Here is an 18,411-nt window from a genome sequence, read left to right as displayed (position 1 = left end):
GTTTTCCCAGCACCATTTATTAAATATAGAATCCTTTCCATATTTCTTGTTTCCACATTTCTTTGTCAGATTTGTCAAAGATCAGATGGTTGTGGATGTGTGGTATCATTTCTGAGGGCTCTGTTCTGTTCCATTGGTCTATAGCTCTGTTTTGGTACCAGTACCATGCTGTTTTGGTTACTGTAGCCTTGTAGTATAGTTTGAAGTCAGGTAGCGTGATGCCTCTAGCTTTGTTCTTTTGGCTTAGGATTGTCTTGGCAATGCAGGCTCTTTTTTGGTTCCATATGAACTTTAAAGTAGTTTTTTCCAATTCTGTGAAGAAAGTCATTGGTAGCTTGATGGGAAAGTCATTGGTAGCTTGATGGGAATGGCATTGGTAGCTTGATGGGGATGGCATTGAATCTATAAATTACCTTGGGCAGTATGGCCATTTTCACAATATTGATTCTTCCTATCCATGAGCATGGATCATTCTTCCTTTTGTTTGTGTCTTCTTTTATTTTGCTGAGCAATGGTTTGTAGTTCTCCTTGAAGAAGTCCTTCACATCCCTTGTAAGTTGGATTCCTAGGTATTTTATTCTCTTTGAAGCAATTGTCAATGGGAGTTCACTCATGATTTGGCTCTCTGTTTGTCTGTTATTGGTGTATAGGAATGCTTGTGATTTTTGCACATTGATTTTGTATCCTGAGACTTTGCTGAAGTTGCTTATCAGCTTAAGGAGATATTGGGCTGAGACAATGGGGTTTTCTAAATATACAATCAATGTCATCTGCAAACAGGAATACTTTGACTTCCTCTTTTCCAAATTAAATACCCTTTATTTCTTTCTCTTGCCTGATTGCCCTGGCCAGAACTTCCAACACTATGTTGAATAGGAGTGGTGAGAGAGGGCATCCCTGTCTTGTGCCAGTTTTCAAAGGGAATGCTTCCAGTTTTTGCCCATTCAGTATGATATTGGCTGTGGGTTTATCATAAATAGCTCTTATTATTTTGAGATACGTCCCATCAATACCTAGTTTATTGATTTGATTTAGCATGAAGGGTTATTGAATTTTGTCAAAGGCCTTTTCTGCATCTATTGAGAAAATCATGTGGTTTTTGTCTTTGGTTCTGTTTATATGATGGATTATGTTTATTGATTTGTGTATGTTGAACCAGCCTTGCATCCCAGGGATGAAGCCAACTTGATCGTGGTGGATAAGCTTTTTGATGTGCTGCTGGATTTGGTTTGCCAGTATTTTATTAAGGATTTTTGCATCAATGTTCTTCAGGGATATTGGTCTAAAATTCTCTTTTTTTGTTGTGTCTCTGCCAGGCTGTGTTATCAGGATGATGTTGGCCTCATAAAATGAATTAGGGATGATTCCTTCTTTTTGCTTTGATTGGAATAGTTTCAGAAGGAATGGAACCAGCTCCTCTTTGTACCTCTGGTAGAATTCGGCTGTGAATCCGTCTGGTCCTGGACTTTTTTTTGTGTTGGTAGGCTATTAATTATTGCCTCAATTTCAGAACCTGTTATTGGACTATTCAGGGATTCAACTTCTTCCTGGTTTAATCTTGGGAGGGTGTATGTGTCCAGGAATTTATCTATTTCTTGTAGATTTTCTAGTTTTTTTGCATAGAGGTGTTTATCGTATTCTCTGATGGTAGTTTGTGTTTCTGTGGGATGGTGGTGATATCCCCTTTATCGTTTTTTATTGTGTCTATTTGATTCTTCTCTTTTCTTCTTTATTAGTCTTGCTAGTGGTCTATCAATTTTGTTGATCTTTTCAAAAAACCAGCTCCTGGATTCATTGATTTTTTGAAGGGTTTTTTTGTGTCTCTATCTCCTTCAGTTCTGCTCTGATCTTAGTTATTTCTTGCCTTCTGTTAGCTTCTGAATGTGTTTGCTCTTGCTTCTCTAGTTCTTTTAATTGTGATGTTAGGGTGTCAATTTTAGATCTTTCTTGCTTTCTCTTGTGGGCATTTAGTGCTATAAATTTCCTTCTACACAGTACTTCAAATGTGTCCCAGAGATTCTGGTATGTTGTGTCTTTGTTCTCGCTGGTTTCACAGAACGTCTTTATTTCTGCATTCATTTCGTTGTGTACCCAGTAGTCATTCAGGAGCAGGTTGTTCAGTTTCCGTGTAGTTGAGTGGTTTTGAGTGAGTTTCTTGATCCTGAGTTCTAGTTTGATTGCCCTGTGGTCTGAGAGACAATTTGTTATAATTTGTGTTCTTTTACATTTGCTGAGGAGTGCTTTACTTCCAACTATGTGGTCAATTTTGGAATAAGTGCGATGTGGTGCTGAGAAGAATGTATATTCTGTTGATTTGGGGTGGAGAGTTCTGTAAGCAGAGACTTTACTAAGCTTCCTAAATAGTTTTAGATTGGGAAAATAAATTTATTGCTTTTTTATGGATTAAGGTAAAACAAACACCTTTCCTTTATTTTAGAAACAAGTTATTTTTGGGAACTGAGATGGGAGGATTGCTTGAGGCCAGGAGTTTGAGACCAGCCTGAGAAACATAGTGAGATTCCACTTGTACCAAAAAAAGAAAAAAATTAGCCAGATGTGGTGGCATGTACCTGTAGTCCCCACTACTTGGGAGGCTGCAATGGAAGGATTGTTTGAGCCCAGGAGATCCAGGTTGCAGTGAGCTATGACCATACCACTGCACTCCAGCTTGGGCAACAGAGTGCAATCCTATCTGGGAGAAAAAAAAAAAAAAAAAAAAGGTTACAAATGTGTGTGTATTTTAACAATGACCAATATTAACATAAAAGAAATGTCAAGTGTATGAGAGCCATTAACAGATTAATTGACTAGAAGCTGTTTTTCATACTCAAGCAACCAGATTGATTACAGGGGAAGACATCTCTTCAGGGACGCTGGACTATGTAAATGCCAATGGTTTGGTTTGTAATAGTAATAAAATTTGTAAGCAATATAACATACCAACTAAGAGAGCCAGCTTAGGAGCTACACTGCCTGGTTCCGAATTCCAGCTTCCCACATTTCCTAGCTTTGTAACTTTGGGCAAATTACTCAATTTCCTTTTGCCTCAATTTTCTAGTCTGAAAAATATGCAGTTCATACATTGCTCATAAGGTTGTTGAGAGAATTTTTGGCTAATACATGTAAACACCTAGAGTAATGGCTAGAAAATAGTAAATATTCAGTAAATGTTGGATATCATTTATCTGTTATCAATATAAAACCATATTGCCCACCCTCCCCTGCCCCTAATCCAGACCTGCTCTGGGGAGGGAACAGCTCTTTTGACTCTTTCTTCTTTTGTTTGTCTCCATGTTTCTAAATGCTTTGTTTATACTTCTATTTCTTGATTTATCATTTTTGATATTTACTTCCTTGTTCTAGGTGAGCATTTTGCTTTCTTACACCATTCTTCTCTCCCAGCTTCTGACTTCCCTCCCCCCATTCTCCTTAAAAAGCTAGATTATAATTTTGGGTTAAATTAATCATATATGTTTATATTATTAACATAATATAAATATAAATATTGTTCACTGCTCAGCCAATTAGTATTCTAGGATGACATTTCTTGACAGTTTTTGACAATTGCCCCATCTTCATTTGCTTAGTTTTTTAATATAACAATCATGTGTTTTCCCCAAATGCTCCAATAGCTCTATCAAATGCCCGTACAAAGACAGAACACAATCTATAATTTTTTTTTCTTTCTGGAGACCCCTATCCTGTGTTCCAGTTGGGACTTGTTTTTCTCTGGCCTGGTGCACAGACTTCTCTTTGCCACTGCCCTGTGCCGGACCTTCTGTTTGTGGCAGGCCATTTATTTCTTTTTCTAGATTTCTTTCCTCATTTTGCTGAAACACGTTATATGATAGCTTCCTGAGAAGCATAAGTAGGTGGCATGTATTTTGAGTCTTTGAATGTCTGTGAGTGTTTTATTTTGCTCTCCATCTTGACTGTTTGGCTGGGTACAGGTTGCAAGTTAATTTAAATCGGGAATTTGAAGACTTTGCTCCAGTGACCTCCAATATCTAGTGTTGAGTCCAGTGCCATTCTGAGTACCATTTCTGTGGATATGACCTTGATATGGATATGGATATGACATTAAAAATTAATCTTCCTCTGTTTCCATTTTCTCTGGATTCCTTTTCCTTTCGATTTCTTTTCAACTTTCTTCTTTTTGATGGAAGCTTTCTCCAAATGTCTGAGTTGCTAGTTTGGTATTAAGGGTGAGGTTATAAAACCTGACCTGGAAGTCTGTACATGTGGATAGGCCTTGTCAGCTGGTGAGCTTCAGGCAGGAAGGTGGCTTGGTTGCCAGATTGCTCCCCAAGGCAGCATTAGTGAGTCTTTTCTGGAGACGATCAATTTCTCCTTCATAGATGCCTCCATTCTCCTTCATGAGGTAAGGGGAAGATGTGGGGAGATGGTGGTCTGTTCTGGGGGTGATTAATTTCTCCTTCATAGATGCCTTCATTCTCCCTCTTGGAGTAAGGGGAAGATGTGGGAAGATGGTGGTCTGTTCTGGGGGTGATTAATTTCTCCTTCATAGATGCCTTCATTCTCCTTCTTGGGGTAAGGGGAAGATGTGGGGAGATGGTGGTCTGTTCTGGGAGTGGGCAGAGGAAAGGGAGCTGAGGGCGCCCTTTCAGTATTCCTATAATCCTCCTGTACTCAGTTCCACATCCATCTCAGTTCTCCGTTGAGGACTGTGCCTTGAACCCATAGCCATTCTGCTTCAGCTCCTCCAGAGAAAATCTGTGGTCCCTTAGAGGAGATAGAGGAGTGGCGTGACACTCAGGATCTGGGAGGGACATAGGCATTGGATTGCTCCTTATCTTGACTTTATCTGAGCCCCTTAGTTCCTCGCCCCTGCCTTTCTTAGGACCTTGTGCCTCTGAGTGTGAGTGCACTGAGGCTTCTGCATATGTGGGTGTGTGTCTCTCTTCTGTTGACACTTAGTTTGTAGTATTTTCCCCTTTTTGATTGAGTTATCACTCCTCCAATACCTTACTTTTCAAACATTTGTTGGAATTGCTCATCTGCTGTTATTTTACTGTCTTTTAAGTAGAATTTGGGAGGAAGAGGAGACAAACATGTTTGGTTTGTCAATCTGCTATTTTGAATGAGAAATTATCTTTTCTGAGGACTTAGAATCAGGCCCACTGAGCTTGGAGAACTGCAGTCGAGCTTAGTTCTCAGCAAAAGGTAGTATTGGGTTTCTCAGCTGCATGCAGGCCAAGTCTCCCATAGGCACCTCCACAGGTCAGCTTCCTTCTGTTTTGTTGATCTGGAATTCTCATCGTATTTTTGGTAAACTTCAAGTCCATATGCTGAGCAACCTACCTTTTAAAATATTCCTCATAGTCAGTGGTTAAACTGTGTATGCTTTGGTGAGGGAGGCATTACATTTTTTTTTTTTTTGAATGAGTACACAGTATATGCAGGAAATGAGTTGTCAGAAATCAAATTAGCCAATGTGGTGGTGTGGTGTAGTGCCAGATACTTGGGAGGATCACTTGAGGTCAGGTGTTTGAGGCTGCAGTGAACTATGATTGTGCCACTGCACTCCAGTCTAGGTAAGACCTGTCTCTAAAGAAAAAGAAAGAGAAAAAGAAAAAGAAATCATATTAAAAGTCAGGATTAGCTAAATGAAGCCCTCAGGAGAACTCCCTCCATCAATGATACCTTCTCTTTTCCAAATTCTCTTTTTCTGCAGACTTTTCCCTATGATCAGATATGCTCAAGTTTCTCCCATCCTAAAAAATATTCAACTTACCCTTCACTCCCTGTTCCTCTTTAGTGATAACCCCTTCTCTGCATTTCATGGTCAAGTTTCTTGCAAGATTGATTTGCACTTTCCTACCCTTCTTCCACATTTCTCATTGATTACTCAACTCTTGCAATCTGCCCACCAGGTGGCTGACACCCCTCTCATCCTGGTCACCTCTAATCTCTTTCTTGCTAAATTAAATAACGCCTATCAGTCCTGTATTTGGTACTTCGGCCATCTTCTCTCAAAAATTCTTTCTTCTATGACAGCATACTCCTGGATTTCCTCCTATTTCTTGATCATTTTTTTTTCTAGTGTACCCTGGAGATCTTTTCTTTTTTGCCTGTTGTATAAAAAACTGTAAATCTGTTGTTCAACATTGGTCCTCCTCTCTCTGAATAATTTCACACCTTTCATGCCTTTGATTACTATCTATGTAGCAACTATAAATAATTGTGGGGAGACTTTTATAATAGTGCATTTACTGAGTGTTTTTCCTCCTAACCTAGGGAATGAGGGAAAGACCAAGCAAGCCTTTCTGTAGGTCATGATAAAAATCTCTATGCAAGTTCTCTCTCTGAGGTTCAGACCCATAGTGCCAGCTGCCTTTTGGATACGTCACCTGGATATCCTACAATCACCTCTAAACCAACATGTCTAAGTGGATGCTTCATGCAACTTCTCACAGGCCTTAGAGGAAGGACATGACCACTCACCCCTTCCTTGATGCCCCATCCCCACCTGGTGGTCATCATGGACATCTCCCTCTCTTTTAGCCTCTATCATTAACTCATTAACCTCCAGCCACACTTGTAGAACATGTGGAGTTTTCAGTCTCTGTGTCTGTCAACCACCCCAGACCTCCACTTTGCCATGTGGTCCATTAGGAATCTGTGCTCTCAGACCATCCTATGCATCTCTCCATCTCAGCACTCATTACTCTTTTACTTTTGTCTCTTGGCCTAGTTGCCTCCTCCTCTTTCACCACCTCACTATGAATTACCTTGAGGGTGGTGTCCACACTTCTTTCCAGATGCTTAACTTCTCTTTGACTTGGTTCCCTCATCTGTAGAATAGGAACGATACTAATACCTACATGACTGAGTGGCTGTGAGGATGGATGAATCCATGTAGAGTACTTGGTCCAGTTTCTGCCTCCTAGTAAGTGCTCATTTAATCTAAGCTGTAATTATTAACACTATTAGCAGTATTGTGTTTTCTAAATATATATTTGGCTGTCTATCACATAGAGAACTTTCTTTTCACAATTTGCTGAATAAATGAAGAGAAAAAGTAGTAGGATTTTTTTTTCTTCCTACTGCAAAAGAAAGAGGTATGGCTGTTTATTCTGATTCAGATTTTCTTTAGTGAAAAAAAGAAAAAAGAGGGTAAAAGAAGGCATAACAACTCCATAAAGAGGAAAGTGAATTTTTTTTTTTTAAATCAGTTCTGATTTCCTTTCTGGTATCTCTGCTGGTCTTTTCAAAACTTGGCAACTTTGTGGCTGTGGAAGACTGTTGATGAGAGGGTTGGGCGATGATACATCAGGGTTACCCTCAGGTCGTACCTGGTGGTGTCAGCTTATCAGAGCTGTCTCCGGGTGGTAGTAGGTGAACTCAGGTATCTCTTCTTCAGATATTCTACAATGAGAAATTTTTTTCTGGAAGGTCGGACACGGGAGTAAATCCAGGCCATACCATTCCTGGTTCTGTTTGTCAGTATCATATCTACTCTTTGAGATCCAAAGTTTGAGGAATGGATAGATTCTAGGTTTATCTCATGTTATTGCTCAGCAGCTTACAGAGTTTTTTTTTTTTTTAAAGAATTCCACATGTGTTCCTGAAATATGCTGTAACTCTGACACAAAATTTCAGTATGCATTAGTAGGAAAATAGATGCCTTGCAAAATATACTTAGTTTAAAACATGTCCATATTTTAACTTATAGGAAGAGAAATTCTCGCAGCTAACAGGGTGGAAAATGTTGAAAGTTTGGCTTTTGATTGGATTTCAAAGAATCTCTATTGGACAGACTCTCATTACAAGAGTATCGGTGTCATGAGGCTAGCTGATAAAACGAGACGCACAGTAGTTCAGTATTTAAATAACCCACGATCAGTGGTAGTTCATCCTTTTGCCGGGTAAGTGTGTTCATGTTTTCCTAAGAGCTTGAAACGGTATGTCTTTTACAGTCATTGAAAAGTGATGCCCTAGGGATTTAGGTAAGTTCAGCAAATATAATATTGAACTGTATAAGTTGAAATCACCTTAAATTTTATTTCTTTTTTCCTTCAAAAAACTTTATTCTGGGGGAGTAAAAAAATTGTTTTTAAACCCAAAACATTTCTTCTAACTTTTGGCTTTCTCAGTCTTCATAGAAGAGTAGTTTTTTTCACAGTTGCAGAGGACCAAACAATGTGATATAGATTCAGTAGAAAAGGAGTGAATAGGCAACAGAATTAACAGGAAAGACCCAAATTCTTTCCCTGCTTTAATATATTGATATAAAGCTTAGCAAAATTTGCTTAATCATTCAGTAGTTTTCAGAATAAAAAGTTTTTCAGACCACAAAGTTTCATGTTTTACCATTCTATAATTGGTGGTTCCAGACAAGGAAAGACAGAAGAGTTCACAGTATTCCTTTTTGGTTCCTACTTTTCTTATTTAAATATGTTTAACAGGAACTGTGTTTATTTAGAACAAATCTGAGCTATGTGTTGTATATGAGTGGAATGATAAAAAAGATGGCTGCTAACTCACTAATGCCTGATTACCCAGGGAACATCCATCTCTGTGCTTCCGTTAGATATATAATCTCATCAGATCCCAAAGCTAGTTTGTGAAGGAGGTATGCGTAAATACCCATTTTAGAGAGAATGAATCTAAGGCGCAGTGAGATAAAGTGACTTGTGAAAGAGCCCGCAGCTATTAGGCAACAGTCAGTATTCAAATTCCAGACCTGTCTGACTGGAATGCCTGTGTGCCTAAAAAAGTCTGTTTGCCGCGTCTAGAGTGTCTGCTTTACTTTTCTCTCTGTAAGATAATAAAAGAAACACATTTTAAAACTGATGTTATTATTGATAAGAAATTTCATTGCCCTATAGCGAGTTAAACAGTTTATTTTTTTAATGAATTTGTCTTAACTCAAACTTTTGGCCTTTGGTTTTGAAAAACTGTTGAATTCCTTTCCTGATGACTCTTTCATTTAAAATGATATGAAGTAGTTACATTTCAGAAAGTTACATTTTGGAAAAGACTAATTTTGATTCCTCTGGATCCCATAAAAGAGAAAAAGGTGATTTTGTTTTGTTTTGTTTTTTGTCTCTAGACTTATGTTTTTCCCACTCTTTAGAATATTAAAAAAATGCCTTGGGTCAGATACTGTTTGCATTGCATTGATTTGGATGCTTTCTTCATCTGAGATGAATGGTTTCCTGCAAATTTATCAATTCCTTATGGAAGAATGACTAGAGGATCCTGAATGTTTAATCCAGAGAGAAAGAGATTGAAATCTGTTTTCTTCCTCTGCTCATTGTTTATTATTTTATTTTAGTAATGTGGAATATTTAATAGGTAACCTGAATTGTGTCTTGTTAGAGAATATGTTGGGTGACAATAGTTTTAGTTCCTAAACTCTAAGACAGTGGTTCTCTTCTCTCAGTGCCCACTCAAATGCCATTTGTATTTGTGACTTTGGTTACATGTTGATAACTAAATTTTAACTGATAATTATGTGAGTTATACACTAAGTATGTTAAGCTCAATAGCATATAAAGAAAACAAAATTAATTGCAGTATCTGGAGAATCTCTGTTTGTTCTAAATCTGTGGAAGTCATGTAGTTTGTCCCAGTGTTAACAGCCTTGATTTACTACTGCTTTTTCTAGGTATCTATTCTTCACTGATTGGTTCCGTCCTGCTAAAATTATGAGAGCATGGAGTGACGGATCTCACCTCTTGCCTGTAATAAACACTACTCTTGGATGGCCCAATGGCTTGGCCATCGACTGGGCGTAAGTAGGAATCATCATCCCTGATACTTAGTTCCCTTTTACTGCAGAACACATAATGAGGCAGGTTGGGTGATATGATGGAGTAAGGAAACTGGTACTGCTTGCCCTCGCGGAATTTTAAATAATTAACTGGTGATGGGAGAAGGATATTGAACAAGAACACAAAGAACATAAACATAGTTGGCCAGCTACTGGTGGGGTGAAAACTAATAAATTCATGAGTATTCTGAGAAAATTACTAGAGAAAGCTGAATGACAAGATTTAGTGGAAACTCAAGATGGGGGAGGTGGGTCCCAAGCCACATTTAAAGTAGGGTACAGATTTGATGAACTGTAGGCAGTGTGTAATTTCTTACAGGGAGAATCTTGAGTTTAGGAAATCTTTGGAGTCAATTAATCAACAAATGCACATTTGCTTACATGCACTTTGGGAGAACTTTAAAAGTATAAACTATGGTTCTCAAGAAATTGGTGATCTATCTAGGAATATAGGAAAAGGAATAGAGTAAATAAGCTTATAAAGATGAAATGCCAAAGTAACTTATGGGAGAAAAAAGGGAAGAAATCTATTTAACCTTTTAAACATAGATTACTACCAATGTTTTTCTTAACTTGTTGATTTCACAAGGAGAAAATAAAATTTCTGGCTCAAAGATAGCAACATTTTAAGTTTTCTAAGACAATTGATTGAAAGCCACTGCATGAAAAGTAGCTGTCTCTTTCTTGGGGACATAAAACTATTAAATTTTTAATGAATATAATTTAAATTTTAAAAACTTTGTTTAATAAATGTGTCAACTGACCCTACTGTTTTTGAATGCCCTTTGTGTAAAGGGTGCTCTGATAGTTTTTGGATAAGAGATAACTAAATATTTTATTATTTTAGTGCTTCACGATTGTACTGGGTAGATGCCTATTTTGATAGAATCGAGCACAGCACCTTTGATGGTTTAGGCAGAAGAAGACTGGGCCATATAGAGCAGATGACACATCCATTTGGACTTGCCATCTTTGGAGGTATGTTTTAAAGCAATAAAAGTATGCATTGTTTTTATACATTGCAAGTTATAATAGTAAACTCATCCTCATGTGGCGTTCTCACAATCCCAGAAAAGCTGGCCACTTTAAAATGAAAAAATTTAAAATGGTGCTATTATATATAGACAAAACATTTGATTTGTTGATGGTGTATTTCATTTTTAGAGTGTGATTTTTGTTTTGTATATATTCATATAATGTTGACAATGTATATGGGTACAGCACTTTGTAGATAACATGTATTATACAATTCAACATCCCAAGTACTTAGTTATGCAAGTATCACATGAGGAAACAGTAAATTACTGCCTTCATTTTCAAGAATAAAACAGCAAGTGCTGTTTATAGTTATCCTTGTAGCATTTCATTATTCTCCAGTGTTTGTAAGAATCTCATTAGAAATCCTTGTGGAAAAAACGATTACACGTATTCATCAACTATATGTTGACTGAATGACTTTGCAACTTTTTTATTCAAAATGTTGGAGAACTGACATCATCTTTGTTTTATAGAAGTGTTAGGTTATGCTTTATGAAGAACAGCAAGACATGATTTTTTTTTGTCAACCTTTCCAAATAATTTCATGCTACTAGTGAAGATTGCTGGGAAGCATGAATTCTAGAACTACAGTCACAATGAGCACAGCCAATGCTTGCCTGTCTTCTCAGCATCCCATTTGCATGCAGGCATGCTGTTGTGAGTTGAGTTGCTGGGAATAAGAATGTAGCCTGGTACCATGAAACAGGTGGTTTGCTTAGTCTTGAAAACAGGAGCTCTGTGAATGGTTGTATAGCTTGTGCACTGCATAAAAATGCCAGGCCAAGAGGGTGAGGAGAGACTGAAATCTATCCTGGGTCTGTTTGACAAACCACGATTACTCCAGTTAGAGGGGTCATGTTTTGTTTAAGTCTACCAAAAGCCCTGTGTATATGCTAGTTGTGTCCCTGGTTGAAACCTCCTACTTTGAATAATTAACACAGTGCTTGAAAAGACTAGACACTCACTATAAATCAAAGACTTTCTCACATGCATAGAATGTATGTGTGGAATGAATAGTTAGTAAGTATATTGCATATCTTGTCCTGCTGTCTGTTTATCTGTGGAGGAGTGTGTGGTATTTAAAAAATGCTCATGAGATTTTTGATGAGTTAATTATAAATACTCCTCCCGTCCCCCTCCCGCCGCTGCCATCCATTTACTCCCTTTTCACTAGTGATGTCAGACACATGCTATTTGCTGTCACATAGAAACGTTATAAAAATGTTGAATTTTCTCTGCTCTGGGCTGGGATGTTTTGGGATTCAAGAAAATGTAGTTTTAGTATCTTTTGGTTTCATCAGTATGAAAAAAATTTGAATACATACCCATGAGGACAACACAACATTCCCAAAATAGCAATAATTATTTATTTCTTTGAACATTGCCGTTTATTGTGAATTTCTTTTGGAAAGTTCTTTTGTTGTGCAACACCATAGAAATTGTGCACCTTTTTACTAAAGGGCTAGATCTTCTTGATTGTGCACCACACAGAACTAAAAGATTTATTGAACTCCTTACTTATTTAAGTATTAGGATGCCTTTGTTAGTAGTGGGACTGGGATTGCCAGTCTCTAGAAAGATTTAGGGAGTCCAATGACTGATTGTCATTGATTAGACCACAGATAAGGAAATTGGTCAAATAAAATTTATGACATCTTAAGCATTTTCTGATTAATTAGGGTTTTCTAGTTAAACTATCATTAAAGAGAAAATCCACGTTGATGCAATTCTTTCTTTTAAAAATATATGTTTATTTTCCTGCTGTAGTAGTTAGTGTAAAGTGAACATGATTAAATTTTTGTTGTTTAGAATCTTACGTCGCCTCTCTCTTACCATTCTGAGCATCATGGAACATTAGTAGTGTGGTTGTAGGTGAATGCACACTTGTGCTGAGATTTTTATTGAGCCTCAAACATACACTGAAAGTTCCTTTTTTGGGCTAGACCTGTACTTTTCCTTCTCAACAGCTTCTTATTTAAGTCAAGGGAAAAAAAATACAATTTAAGCGCTCTCATTAAAACATAGAATATGAACTGTTTGACCTGGGAAGGATCTCAGGAATGATTCAGACTGTCTCCTTCACACAGTGTAGTATTTGCCTAAGAGCACTCAGCAGGTGAGTGCTTTAGCGGGCGCAGACCTATGAGGCCTCGTTTAGTGCTCTGTAGAAGAATTCTCCAATTCTTATTTTCACTATTACCTATGCAGAACTAAATCCAATTGCTACTAAATGCCATCATAAAACTCCATATGTGCTTGCCTGAACCTGAACCCTGGTATTATCAACATATAGACTTCCACAGAGCATTACTAGGGAGTAACAAGTCATGGAAAATGGTTAGAGAAACATATTACAGATATTTATGGGGGAGATGATCATATTTGCAAGAAGCATTTCAAGCCTATTGCATTTTCTCAAGTGATTTATTTATAAGCTAGCTGTGACTGAAAATACTAATCTACCCGTGTTTCTTTTCAGAGCATTTGTTTTTTACTGACTGGAGACTGGGTGCCATTATTCGAGTCAGGAAAGCAGATGGCGGAGAAATGACAGTCATCCGAAGTGGCATTGCTTACATACTGCATTTGAAATCGTATGATGTCAACATCCAGACTGGTGAGTGAGATTGCCCAGTTTTTTATTTTTATTTTTTTTGTATGAGTTTATTTATTTGTTATAGTGGCTCCTGTTCCCTTTAAGTATTTATTACTTAAAGGTCTAGCTCCTGGTAGTTTTATATTCTTGTCGTTCACGTAATCTAAGAGTGTAAGACTTGAAATCTCTGTTCAATGCTGCTAGCCTTAAACATGTTGTCAGGAAAAACACATTTTGGGACTTTTCTGTACCTAAATGCAGTGTTGTATTTGGCAGGTTGATTTCCAAGAGGAAGCTACTTTTTAGTATTGGGTCTGAAAAATGTTTTGTCCCGTTTGTTTTCCTTCACAAATCAAACCTGTGACCCACCTAGTGAAAATGTACATGACTGACTCCCTCGGGGCTTTGCTTTTGCAGGTTCTAACGCCTGTAATCAACCCACACATCCTAACGGTGACTGCAGCCACTTCTGCTTCCCGGTGCCAAATTTCCAGCGAGTGTGTGGGTGCCCTTATGGAATGAGGCTGGCTTCCAATCACTTGACATGCGAGGGGGACCCAACCAATGAACCACCCACGGAGCAGTGTGGCTTATTTTCCTTCCCCTGTAAAAATGGCAGATGTGTGCCCAATTACTATCGCTGTGATGGAGTCGATGATTGTCATGATAACAGTGATGAACAACTATGTGGCACACTTAGTAAGTAGCTATGCACTGGCGATATTTCCTGGGATGAATAGAGTAGAGGTGGGCTTTAAAGAAAATAAATAAAAGCTTGGGCTATTTATATGGGAAAAATATCTTTTAGAATTTCAGATTCTTAACATGTACTTTGAAGGCTTTTAGGAAGCTAAGCAAGAAATTTCATTCATAATGTTATGGATGGTTTCTCGCCTTGATTTAGACTATCTTCAACAATTTTTTTCTTTGACATTGGCTGTTTGGACCAATGCAGTCATTATGTCTTGGCAAACTCCTCAAAAAGTCAAATCGAAATAAACTAGATCTGACCAGGCAAGGTGGCTCATGCCTGTAATCCCAGCACTTTGGGAGGCCGAGACAGGAGGACTGCTTAAGTCCAGAAGTTTGAGACCAGCCTGGGAAACATGACGAAACCCGATCTCTACAAAAAAATATAAAATTACAAATAGCTGGGACTATTACAAAATACAAAATCATAAAATACAAAAAAAACAAAATTACAAGTATCTAGGACTACAGGCACATGCCACCACACCCAGCTAATTTGTATTTTGCATTTTCACAAAATTTGCAAAATACAAAAATTTGTACTTGGGAGGCTGAGGTGGGAGAGTTGTTTGAGCTGGGGAGGTTGAGGCTGCAGTTAGCCAAGACTGTGCCACTGTACTTCAGCCTGTGCAACAGAGTGAAGCCCTGCCTCAAAAAAATAAGCAAACAAACAAACAACAACAACAAAAACCAAAAATAAACTAGACCTAACCTTTAGCAACCGAGAGAATAGTATCACGGAATAACTACTTGCAATCATAGCCTTTGGAAAATCTCATGTGTTATATTCCTTTTCCCCCATGTTAGAGTAAAATAAGTTAACAATGAAATGGTGGTCTTAACCTTTATATTCTTCTTTTGATGGTAATCTAGTCTATATAGTTTGGGGCCTAATAAACACTATTGCAGAAGGCAAAAGTATTACATTCAAATTAAAAAAAAGATAGAGGACAGTTGAAATCTCAGAAATCTCTATCAAGGTAAAGTTAATACTAATAATAACCTTTCTTTTGGAGAGAAAGACGAGTGACAGATTTGAAAAAGTGCTCACTTGTACATTTTTCTGAAATTTCTTAAATTTTCATCTTTTTGTATATTATCTTCTTGTTTCTAGGAGCACAACATTTTACCTTAATATTTTATCTATTTGCACTTTTCATATGACATATTTTCAAGCTTTCTATAGTCTGAATTTGAAATTGTGGTTGGAGGAAGTAACAGCTTGAAAGTTAAGGATGAGCTTTAGAGTCAATCCAACCAGAGCGTGAATCATAGGCAGGTTCCTAAATCTCTCAAAGCCTCAATTTCCTTATCTGTAAAATGCAGACAATTATATGTACTTTATAGTATTCTTGTGAGGATTTAAAGAGAACTTATATGATGTGTGTGTGTGCATAACTTAGAAAAATACCTTTTCTATGATAAATACCAAATAAATGCCAGCCAATAATGATGTTAATGATGATGACATCACTTGATGAACATTTCTCTTTATTACATACAGTGCCTCCATTAAAAAAGGTGAACTGAGCCTTTACAAGGCAAGAACTCGTTTAAAAGGCTATAAAAACAAACGTCTTCATGACCAGTTTGTTACTATTGTAGATAATACCTGTTCATCTTCGGCATTCACCTGTGGCCATGGGGAGTGCATTCCTGCACACTGGCGCTGTGACAAGCGCAACGACTGTGTGGATGGCAGTGATGAGCACAACTGCCCCACCCACGCACCTGCTTCCTGCCTTGACACCCAATACACCTGTGATAATCACCAGTGTATCTCAAAGAACTGGGTCTGTGACACAGACAATGATTGTGGGGATGGATCTGATGAAAAGAACTGCAGTAAGTTTTGAGCTGGTTTCTCTTGGTTGGTCAGCCTTGTAAATAGACTTCAACAACCAAACGGCCTTGCATTCTTTCCTCTAAGGCTCATGCAATTTTCATTGTCTCTTTAGTACTTCTATTCCACTTGTCAATCTCTGTATCAATAGGTTACAAGAACAAAGGAATGTGCCTGCACATGGGCTGCTTAGAGTCCACCTACAAGTATTGAGTTCTATGGAAGCAAAGCAAGGACTGCCTCTGATGCCAAACATTTCAATTCAGATAGGAATCGAAGAAGTGAAAATCCCTCAGCTATCTATTTATATATTTAAAACAATATTAAAAGTCATATAGACATATCCAGACCTTTGGCTATTGATGTTTCTTTTTCATTTGGTACAAGGAAAAAGACATCAAAATAAAGAGGCACAGAAAATTTAAATTTCCATTGATCTTATCCACCTGTTTTCCGTCTTGCCAGTTCTGCTTTTCTTTAGCTTGTTGTTTTATTTCATGTCTTCAATAATAGTTTAAGATGGAGCAAAATTCCCTGGGCTAAGTTCTAGTCCTGGTTGCCTGACTAGGCAAGTCACTATCGTTTGGAATAGATGAGCTTTAAGATCCCTTCTAGCTTCCATACCCTATAAGTCTGTATTTAATATAATTTCATGTTGTGGGTGGGGCCAGCCACTGCATCCGACTCCAAGGCTATGGTCTTAACAGCAAGGTAGGACCCTGGTTTTTAGAATTGTTCTGTTTAGACTTTTAAATCCAGTTTTGGGGGTCTGTCTACACACTGTTGCTACTAGGCATGTGGGTCATGCTGGTTTTGTTGCCTAATTGGGCTCCATTGCTTGGCTTTGGTCTAGAGTCATGGACTTCATAGTATTCATGAAATGTAGTCCAAGTCCAAGCACATGATACTCACTTTCTAAATGTGATCTATTTTCCAAGGTGTAATCACAGTTTCTGACTCTGCCTTGTAATCTTTTTATTCTCGATTCTAAAACCTATCCTAGTTTTGAGTTCTTTTGCTTAGCTGACTTTGGTAGTGTGGCTGATTTGAAAGAATTTTGAACCCATGTACAATTGAGATAACTTCTGTAGCTATTTAGCCATTTTTAGTTTGGCTGTGGTACTTGTTGCACAGGAAATAAACTTGTTGGTTTTGTTTTCGGATGACATTAGATTCGACAGGGACATGCCAACCTAGTCAGTTTAATTGCCCCAATCATCGATGTATTGACCTATCTTTTGTCTGTGATGGGGACAAGGATTGTGTTGATGGATCTGATGAAGTTGGTTGTGGTAAGTGCATTGCTTTTGTTTTTATTCAGTGTCTATTTAGAAAAATCTCAGTGTTAACACATGGACACAGGGAGGGGAACATCACACACCAGGGACTGCTGGGGGGTGGGGAGCTAGAGGAGGGATGGCATTAGGAGAAATACCTAATGTAGATGATGGGTTGATGGGTGCAGCAAACCACCATGGCACGTGTATACCTATGTAACAAACCTGCACGTTCTGCATATGTACTCCAGAACTTAAAGTATAACAACAAAAAACAAAAATCTCAGTGTTTAGTCATTTTAGCCCTGAGCTAATTTCTAATGCTTTTCTCTTTCATTCTTAGTATTAAACTGTACTGCCTCTCAATTCAAGTGTGCCAGTGGGGATAAATGTATTAGCGTCACAAATCGTTGTGATGGTGTTTTTGATTGCACTGACAACTCGGATGAAGCAGGCTGTCGTAAGTAACACATACCCAGCATGTTTCAGACAAAGGGGCCATTTCATTTTTGCCAGTTTGATATTGGTATTGCCACACATTTTCCCTAACTCAGACAAACTGGGGGAAAGTATCCTCAAAGGAATGCAGTATTGAACATACAGTAAAATTGAGTAGACATTGCCATATAACGTGTAATTAGCAAATCAAGTGGTTGTATAAATGGACACTTCAAATAGTCTCTTAGATGGGCTAAATATTTCTTAGATATTTTTGTTTTCACTTTTAGTTTTTCTTAGGACTTCCCACGTTGGTAGGTTTAAACTTTTGAGGCTCTACTCCATATAAAGATATTTTACTGGTTTCTTTTAAGTTTCAGTAGAGAGGTCATATCTTGGTGTAGAAATGGTATGGAGCTGTATCTAGTATTGACTCTGATGAATTCATTATTTGTGCTATTATGTGTTTAACATCTGCTAAGATGTTATCTATGGAGATTATAGAAGGCAAGAGACAATTAAGCAAGATAGACAGTTACAAGGGTCTTAGAAATGGCACAGATAAAATTCTATGGAGGTTCAGATTAAAGAAATTTCTTCTAGTTGGAGGATTCAAGTAGGACTTCATACAATATAATTCTGATGGATCTATAATCTTCACAGACTGGAA

At 37.8% G+C, this 18,411-nt stretch overlaps 1 protein-coding gene across 1 annotated transcript in view; it reads left to right on the top strand.

Annotated features, from left to right (window-relative positions):
• The window catches only part of LRP2 (LDL receptor related protein 2), a 231,935-nt gene that overhangs the window by 92,036 nt on the left and 121,488 nt on the right, over positions 1-18,411 (top strand). The window contains exons 17-24 of the mRNA XM_054476935.2: positions 7,697-7,889; positions 9,635-9,760; positions 10,647-10,777; positions 13,317-13,454; positions 13,851-14,132; positions 15,789-16,028; positions 17,199-17,318; positions 17,647-17,763. Of these exons, the coding sequence (XP_054332910.1) occupies positions 7,697-7,889; positions 9,635-9,760; positions 10,647-10,777; positions 13,317-13,454; positions 13,851-14,132; positions 15,789-16,028; positions 17,199-17,318; positions 17,647-17,763 (1,347 nt within the window). The remainder of the gene's footprint in view (positions 1-7,696; positions 7,890-9,634; positions 9,761-10,646; positions 10,778-13,316; positions 13,455-13,850; positions 14,133-15,788; positions 16,029-17,198; positions 17,319-17,646; positions 17,764-18,411) is intronic.

Source organism: Pongo pygmaeus, chromosome 11 (genome assembly GCF_028885625.2).
Source record: "Pongo pygmaeus isolate AG05252 chromosome 11, NHGRI_mPonPyg2-v2.0_pri, whole genome shotgun sequence".
Taxonomy (NCBI): domain Eukaryota; kingdom Metazoa; phylum Chordata; class Mammalia; order Primates; family Hominidae; genus Pongo; species Pongo pygmaeus.
This window is presented reverse-complemented; position numbering and strand designations above follow the sequence as displayed.